The sequence below is a fragment of the Cydia splendana genome, chromosome 1 (genome assembly GCF_910591565.1).
Source record: "Cydia splendana chromosome 1, ilCydSple1.2, whole genome shotgun sequence".
In the NCBI taxonomy this organism is placed as follows: domain Eukaryota; kingdom Metazoa; phylum Arthropoda; class Insecta; order Lepidoptera; family Tortricidae; genus Cydia; species Cydia splendana.
This window is the reverse complement of record NC_085960.1, coordinates 32,906,345-32,915,023: the sequence shown is the minus strand read 5'-3', so window position 1 is coordinate 32,915,023 and position 8,679 is coordinate 32,906,345. Positions and strand designations below refer to the sequence as shown.

General features: G+C 39.5%; 2 protein-coding genes across 2 annotated transcripts; both read left to right on the top strand.

Moving 5' to 3' along the window:
* The first annotated feature begins 807 nt into the window (after positions 1-807).
* On the top strand, positions 808-2,254 carry LOC134805943 (lipase 3-like). Its single transcript, XM_063779148.1, has one exon. It carries the CDS (start codon positions 823-825, stop codon positions 2,059-2,061), a length of 1,239 nt encoding a protein of 412 aa, XP_063635218.1. The 5' UTR covers positions 808-822; the 3' UTR covers positions 2,062-2,254.
* A 1,890-nt stretch (positions 2,255-4,144) lies between these two features.
* LOC134805860 (thyrostimulin beta-5 subunit-like) lies at positions 4,145-7,677 on the top strand. The gene is made up of 4 exons (XM_063779083.1): positions 4,145-4,559; positions 5,136-5,330; positions 5,740-5,898; positions 7,474-7,677. The coding sequence occupies exons 2-4, from the start codon at positions 5,136-5,138 to the stop codon at positions 7,570-7,572; spliced, it is 453 nt and encodes a 150-aa protein (XP_063635153.1). The 5' UTR covers positions 4,145-4,559; the 3' UTR covers positions 7,573-7,677.
* The last annotated feature ends 1,002 nt before the right edge of the window (positions 7,678-8,679 follow it).

The window sequence follows — 8,679 nt, the reverse complement described above, 5'->3', positions numbered from 1 at the left end:
TATTGTCAAAGTAAATTATGTGATCAGTACTGCCATCTTTCAACACAAACTTTTAGAACGCCATTTGACTTTGATCTTTATTTTTTCACTGATAGGTGTTACATTTGTTAAATGTCAAAAAGTATCACCGTCTACTCGACGATGTAAATAAATGCATTTCAATAAAAATAGTATTATATATTTATTTAAACATTTTAAATAACAGATTTAATGCCCAAGGGTAATTTCTACCAGACACCAGTCAACTGTAGGACCGAACAAACAACGCACAAAATTGTGAAAACAGATATTATGAATAATGATCGGACACCGGTAGCATTTTATGTCATTTTGACGTCCAACGTAATGACTTGGTAATATGGATATAAGCCTATGTTGTTCAAAATAAAACCACATGTTGTTATGGATAAACAATTCAGTTATTCCGTTGTACGTGTTCAATTGATGGATAAAATAATGATGGAAACGTCAATGAGTCTAAGTGCAAGACAAGAGTTGACGATGACACATTCGTTCGATAGATAATTTATAAGTGGCCTGCGCTTCATAATCATAATAGAAATGTTAAAACCTCGATACCTAATAAAACTCGATAAAAAAAATTATAGGTATATAAATTCTGTGCAATAATTATGAAACATGACACGAGTGGATACAGTGCATAGTATAATTAAACTAGGTTTTTATTGATCCAATTCCCAGTGGGTTACGAACGAAATAATACTCTCACCATAAAAAATATTTTATAATTCCATTCACAAAAATGCACTATAAATGTTCTTTCTGACTGGCACTCGAACTCAAAGTATTGTTTTTATAATAATGTCCACAGGCTCGATCGTCGCAGTTCCGACAATGTGCCCGCTAAGGCCCGACGGGTTATTGGTGCTCTTATTAATAGCATCCTTCAACTCCGGACACCGAGTAACCAGTTCAAATAAACTCAATTTAAATTTAAATTTCACGGAAACTGCGACTGCATACGGATATGAGTCTGAAGAGCATACAGTGGCTACTGAAGATGGTTACTTGCTGAAGCTTTTTCGAATAACTAAAGGTGCGAAATGCATGAAGCCGCGGCGGCGCACGCCGGTGCTGCTTATGCACGGGCTGCTGCTCAGCGCGGACTGCTGGTTGGATGCCGGGCCCGACGCTGGCCTGGCCTTCCTTCTTTCGGACTCCTGCTTCGACACTTGGGTCGGCAACGTCCGAGGCACGTACTACTCCCGTGAACATCTCCACCTCGAGCCCGGTAAAAGCCGCTTCTGGAAGTTCTCCGTCGACGAAATCGGACTTTACGATATCCCCGGATTAATCGAGTACGTTTTAAGAAACACCGGCGTGAAGCAGCTCAACTACATCGGACATTCTCAAGGAGCCGGCACTTTCTTCATCATGTGCTCAGAAAGGCCAGGCTATTGTGATAAAGCGAAGTTAATGATCGCTTTAGCGCCTGCTACCAGACAGTTCAACACGAAATCTGTAGTGTTCAGAACGGTACCGCTTATTATTCAGGACCAAAAACATTTTCTGCAATCACTCGGCATTTGGGAGTTGTTCGCGAGAAGATTGCCGACGTATGAATTTTTCAGTAATTTATGTCAAAACGATCAAGCCTCCAGCTTCTGCGAGTGGGTTTTGAGTATGTTGGACGCTCCTCATTCGCGGTCTATCTCGAGAAACACTTTAAAAACTTTGTACAAACATGTGTTAGCGGGTACCTCCACACAGAACATGGCTCGCTACGGCCAAAGTATGCTAGATCCGGCATTTACTAAATACAATTATGGAAGAGAGAAAAACATAAAACTGTACGGAAGTGATCGTCCCCCTGAATATGATTTGAGAGCGGTGAGTGTCCCGGTGGTGTTGATTTACGGTAAAAACGATGGAATAGTGGATGTGAAGGATGTGCAGTGGTTGAAGAGTAAGCTACCGAACGTTATAGAGTCCATCCCAGTGAAAGACAAGTATTGGACTCACTTAGACATGGCCTATAGTCAAAATACGAATGTTATGATATTTCAGGATATCCGTAAATATTTATTGCAATATGATTGAACAAAAGTTCTATATATAGGTCAATAATCTTCTTCCTACGATGTCTAATGGCTGTTTCTTCTGTCTAGAAATGTAAGGGTATGGAAACATTAAATATTAAATAATCGTAATTTGGAGACATTGTAGATACTAAGTACGAGTATTAAGAGCGCTATATGCGAATCACATAATATATGTCTAATTGTCTAGTAATTTAAAGACAAATATTAAGCTCTAATGTTCTTAACTTTTGGAAGCAGGAGGTTTTTTTTCGTCAATTTATAAGTTGTTGCTTTTTAAAATTTAAGTTATTTATTACCTAGTATAGGTAAGCCATATATATTTATTTAGTATAATAAAATCAAAATTACGAAATGTATAATTTATTACTCGCAATATTTCTAAAGACTGCAATTCAACAAAATAATAAAACTAGTTTAATAAAACTTCCTTTTGTTTTATTTACTTGCTTGTACGAAAAACTTGTTCTGTCGGTCGGCAGTTCATTGCTTCTGGGAGCCCAAGTGACCTTCTTAGCGGTCACGACCGGGCTTTTTTATGCTTTTATATTTTACGTTATTAGGTTAAAGAGCTAAGCGCTGGTGGTCTAACGGTAAGAGCGTGCGACTTGCAATCCGGCGGTCGCGGCTTCAAACCCCAGCTCGTACCAATGAGTTTTTCGGAACTTATGTACGAAATATCATTTGATATTTACCAGTCGCTTTTCGGTGAAGGAAAGGGTCAAACAGAAAACTGTGTTCGCGTCTTTCCTGTAGACATATACAAGAGTTAAGGGCTATAAAGGTTTCTCTCCTGTGGGTAATAGTTAACAGCTTGTGGGCATGTAAGTAATGATTTTATCATAGTTCTCTAAATAAAAGGAGGACCTTTACACGTGGATAAGGGTTAAATAAGAAAATTAACCTTTATAGCCCTTAACTCTTGTGTATGTCTACAGGAAAGACGCGAACACAGTTTTCTGTTTGACCCGAAAATATCGTGAGGAAACAAGACTAATCCCAATAAGGTCTAGTTTCCCCTCTGGGTTGGAAGGTCAGATGGCAGTCGCTTTCGTAAAAACTAGTGCCTACGTCAATTCTCGGGATTAGTTGTCAAGCGGACCCCAGGCTCCCATGAGCCGTGGCAAAATGTCGGGATAACGCGAGGAAGAAGAGAAGAAGATTAGGCTAAAGAGCTAGCCCCGGAAAATAGTTGCCGACTTATCCTTTCTTGTTAATTTGCTTATTGCTAGATCTGGGCATATACAGGGTGATTCAGGAGACGTGAGCAGGACTAACACTGCGCATTTTATAAATTATAAGCAACTGTTTCGTATCAGTATTAGTGAGATTAACGTAAATTCTCTACTCGTGTTGAAAAAAAAAAAAAATTATTTACGACATGCATGGTCGCCCTAAAATTAGAATACTAAACTACCGATATTCTGTGTCAAATTGAATGTCATCACACTCATCACTGTCATCACGGTCTGGTTACTTTTGAAAACTCGTATCTCACTCAAGTTTGACAGTTTATTTTCTTCGTAATCAAAATGCTGTCATTACGGTTAAAGATTTTTATGTGTATTAATTGGGTCTTGTAGGGTAACCATGATTGTAGATAATTAAATTTGCCCTCACCAAAAAGTTAAAAATAGGAAAAAGTGTGGTTGTTTCACCTAAATACGACGGTGATCGATCAATTATCAGTTACTGAGTGGGCAGGATTAGTCCTGCTCACGTCTCATGAATCACCCTGTATATAACGACTGTCCGTCGGTGGAGGTCAGTAAATATGTCTGGTACTAATTTTCGCTGCTAAAAATGCGTTGATGTTAATATTTACCTGAGTACCTTTCGTTGAACTTGAGGTTGGGTTCTTCACGGAATGTTCCAACTGCACTTGGCACATCGGGGAAGTAAGTAAGTGGACGAGTGCATCGAGGTACGATGCACCTTTGTTGAATGCCTCCGATGCCTTGTTCTGAAAAAAATATTGTTATTATTTTGAGATAAAGTGCCGCGAAAGTAAGGCACACTACACGTTTTTTTTTAGAAATTTAAATATATATAAACACAGGTGCCAGGTGCCATAGACGATAATTAATTTATTAAGTGACAATAGAGATTCAGACTCTAAATTTCTGAAAAGAATCAGCTCGTGTGTGATGTGCCGAAATTGAAAACTTTGTTTTAGGGCGAATCTACTGACTGCGCCAGTTAGCCCTGGCTCGCAAGAGTCGCAAGCAACTTGCTCGTTCATGGAATTTAGGGTGTCGATTACGACATTACACCAAAACACATACCTACTCGTGAAATAAAGAAAATATTCAAATTTATTCGCAGAATAGTATTTTTATCTGGGATTTAATGGCGCAACCGTCGTGGAGCTAATGTATCGTACACCATTGTCGCCCTGTGAACTCGCGCGGCAGAAATGTCTTGACGTCCTCAGGAAGCTTTATAAAGATGTTTCGTTAGGAATTAAGTCACATCGTTTGGAGCCGAGGAGCTGATAAGGTTCGGATTGTTTACATCTAACTAGTTCCGCGTTGAGGTAAGCGACAATTGGTTTCACCGTACTCATCGGACAAAATATAATATATCAAATACAAACTCACCTACTTCAGTGATGTAACAGTGTAATGGTGGTGATGATTAGGATTACTTAGTGCGCTGCGATCAAGGTAATGGGATTATTAACAACTGCTTTTGTTTTATTGGCTATTCTCATCTTATATATAAACTCTTGACAGTGTGCAGTGATACATGCACTAAGGAAGGAAGAAATTATGCGATCTCTTGCCTCCTTCGGGACAATCGTGACCCAGCTGATCGAATAATAAGCTTATCGATCAAATAATAACGTTATCGATGTCGACGTTAAGTACATACAAGAAAATGGGCTCTCATCGAGCATCTGATATGACTCATCCGATGTGTACGGAGTCTACTGTGGCCGCTTACCTTTTTGATAAAATCCAAAATTTTAATTTCCACTTGTTGGCCGTTGTTCAAGAATACTGTTTAGATGTTAAGAGATAATCAGCTGTTCTTAGTATCGGAAGGTTTCAAACTTTTTAATTTCATTCGAAGATGTCATCAAAGCGTAGTGTGACGTCAGTGGCCATGGTGCTATTCTGGGTAGCAGTACTGTGCGTCGATACTGCGCGGGCGCGCTGTAAGCTACGCAAACACATGCACAAGGCCATGCAGACGGACTTTACTGGACGACGGTGCTGGGACGACGTCAAGATACAGTCCTGCTGGGGATACTGTCTGTCCTACGAGGTGAGTGGCAGCTATGGTGCTTTGCATGGCCGTGGCGTGCGTCGAGGATGGTGCAAGCTGTGTCAGCACACACATGGTCATGCAAACGGACTTCACCGGCCGAAGGTGCTGAGACGACGTCAAGATAAAGTTTTTCTGAGGATAAATGTCCGTCCTACACCAACGTTCATCTTAATCGGTTCCATCCATAGATATGTTTATAGTTCTAAATTCGGCAAATTGTCAGCCGGACCCCGAATTTTATTAGGATGCAACGAAAAGTGCTAAAAAAGGAGGGGGAAGAAAAATAATGTACTAATTTCATCAGCAACATATCTTAAGAGTTTTTCTGGAGAAATTTACAGTAATGGTGTTAAAGTATCACAAAACCTAATCAACCCTAGACCAATACCCGCTTTTTCCTTCACAGATTTCGGACTGGCGCTTCCCATACAAGGATTCGCACCACCAAGTCTGCGGTCACGAAGAGCGCAAGCACGCCTCCGTCAAACTGAGACACTGCGACCCCGGCGTGGAGCCCGGCACCGACACCTACCACTACATCGAGGCAACCAGCTGCAAGTGCCAGGTGTGTATCTCTTCTTCCAGTGGCATAGCTATAACTCTGTATCTTTAGGTATTTAAATAAAAGTAAACGAAATCTACCCTCAAATGGCCCCTTAAGCCAGTTGAGGGTAGATGTAAATATTACACGATCAAATAATGTAGGTTAAAGTCATGTCGGTCATTGAATGATCCAGGCGGTTATGCGTAATTGGTCGGTTAACCAATAATTATGTTATAACTACCCGAAATTGTACAAATTGTTTGTTTACTTTTATTTAAATAGTAATTACCTAAAAAATACAGGCGTGGGCAAAGCGCCCCTCGCTCACATCTTCGCAATCACGGGGTCGTAAAGATAAAGTTTTATGACCAAGCGGCGCAGACTATATTTCGTCAACTATAACAAGTCTAAGGAGGGTGCTCAAGCTAACTTTGATAATTATCAAAACAATATGCAAATGGTAAGTATTTATAGACGACATTGTCCAAGGCAATTTAGTAATAAACCTACTTATTGTAGGTATATACTTTAAAGTTAGAATATTATTTATGTTTCCAGTTTGTTCTTTACTTAAAGTGGCATAATCGTTTGCACGTTCACAAAGCTAATTGAGCGGTACACACCAAGTACACTCAGTCACCTAAAGTAAGTCAGATAAGTAAAGTAATAAAACACAGAGAACTTCTAGCTTAACAGATGTAATGTGTATGTCTTAGTACTTTAATTGTCATAAGTAAACGATTAATAAATGCTTTAAGTACCTATATCAATTATATATCTAACAACTTCGTTACTAGGTAGTTGAGACTGGTTGACACTGACGACACTACTTATAACGAAGTGCCATGATTATAGAGTCAGACCGAGATAAGTCGGAACGACTTTGATAGCACACGCAGTGCAAGTGTTATTTTGAACGTCGAACTTCTATGAAATTATTTATTACGTAAAAATTACATTTTGACTGCGTGCGCTATCAAAATCATTGCAGCATTACCTCTGTCTAAGTTCCGGGCTTTCTCAGAAGCCCTTTTTCAGGCCGAGTAAGATCAATACCGCGAATTACTCATATCAACGAACCTTGACACGTAAATCACGTAATATCCACGGTAATTTGTATTTCACCATTTCGTATGTCAACTAGAGCTGTTATGAATTCGAATCGAACTCCGGCTCAATACTTAATGAGTTTCTCGGACATGTGTACGAAATATCGTGTGGTTTTTAACATGTTTTTAACTACTATAGTTGCTTTTCGGCTAAGGATCGTGAGGAAACCGCATTATTAAATTCAATAAGTCCTTGTCTTTGGATTAAAAGGTCTGTACGCCAATATCTAGAGTTAGGCATAGAACAGAACTAAAGACTTTTAAAACCTATGCTGGCGCCATCCATAAAAACCTTTGACACCAACCCCGTTGTCAAATAAGGGTACCATTCCATTTCTGACCGCAGCTGCACTAATGGCACTGAACGCGTCGGTGTTATTGTCAATTTCCATAGTAAAATGAATAGTAGTGCAGCTGTCGTTGAAAATGGACTGTCACCTTAACTGTGTGACGATTGTATTTACATTTGTTACCTGTCAATTTCCAGGTGTGTTCGTCAGAAGACACGAGCTGCGAGTGGCTGCCGCCAGACTCCAGCCTCCTCGGCGGCCTGGTCCTCAAGGAGGAGATAGAAGAGGAGGAATAACACTAACGCGTACATGTACAAGGACCGAAGAGGAGAAATACCACTAACGCGTACAAGGACCGAGTTACATCGCAAGTTATGTTAAGTAAACAGTTATAAGACAAACAGTTTTAAGAAAAAAATTTTTTTCTTTGCTCTTCCCAGTCCTAACCGTATGAAATGAGAAATAAGTAAACGTTAACACTGACCAAGCTTCGATGATCACCTTTTTCCTTTATGGATGTTCCTTGATCCTCTAGTTGCTAGCACTCTAGTACTGGGTACTACGGAACTAATACGGCTAGTCCTACGGAATACAATAATAATTAAAGGACCTCTGCGCTGTTGGCTTCGGCCCCACGCACGCCTCCCAAAGGTCCGGGACCTCATGATCCCGAGATATGGAAAGACAAAGACAGTTAATAATATTCTGTGGCTACGTGGCTAGTCCATTATTCGCATTTCTTGCGTTTTGTCCGTCAGTCTTACCAATACCTACCGATAGAGTCAGACCACGCCAACTCGGCAGCGATTATGTATGACAGCATTGACAGCACAGACTGTGCAAGTGTTATTTTAAACGACATAATTTCATAGAAGTTTGGCGTCTAAAATAACACTAGCACTTATTATATCTTGATCTAACTCTATATGACTCTTGGTCAAAACCAATAAAAAAACACAAGTGGACGACATTGATTCCATAACCATAAGGTCAATAGTCTTTTATTTTTTCTATATAGATGGGGCATTGACCTCATACATTTTTAAACAAGCAGGCCCGGGTACCACCTTTAGGTTAAAGGTGGGTGAACAACATTGATATTTTATTTATCGTACAAGTTTTTTAACAAAACAGGTACAATAAGTAATTTGCTTGCGAGTTAATATATGGAACCCAACTTCCGTATTGTAATCAACTTGTAATTTAATCAACTTTTGGCGTTAAAAATTACATTTATTAAGTAGTTATACAAATAATAGGTCGGACTTTTTCATATGAGCTAATATATGAAAAAGTCCTCCTTTTTAAAAGTTGGTTAAAATGTTACCCGGTCCTAAATAGGTATGGCTTATTTCAATCTTGAATTATCATTTTCATTATCGATTTTTCCCACCACTTCACCT

Excerpts from the sequence above, each read along its gene's own strand:
- LOC134805860 (XM_063779083.1), top strand. The coding sequence starts at position 5,136 with ATGTCATCAAAGCGTAGTGTGACGTCAGTGGCCATGGTGCTATTCTGG. Across the intron at positions 5,331-5,739 it reads GATACTGTCTGTCCTACGAG|ATTTCGGACTGGCGCTTCCC; the intron begins GTGAGTGGCAGC and ends TTTCCTTCACAG. Across the intron at positions 5,899-7,473 it reads CAACCAGCTGCAAGTGCCAG|GTGTGTTCGTCAGAAGACAC; the intron begins GTGTGTATCTCT and ends GTCAATTTCCAG.
- LOC134805943 (XM_063779148.1), top strand. The coding sequence starts at position 823 with ATGTCCACAGGCTCGATCGTCGCAGTTCCGACAATGTGCCCGCTAAGG.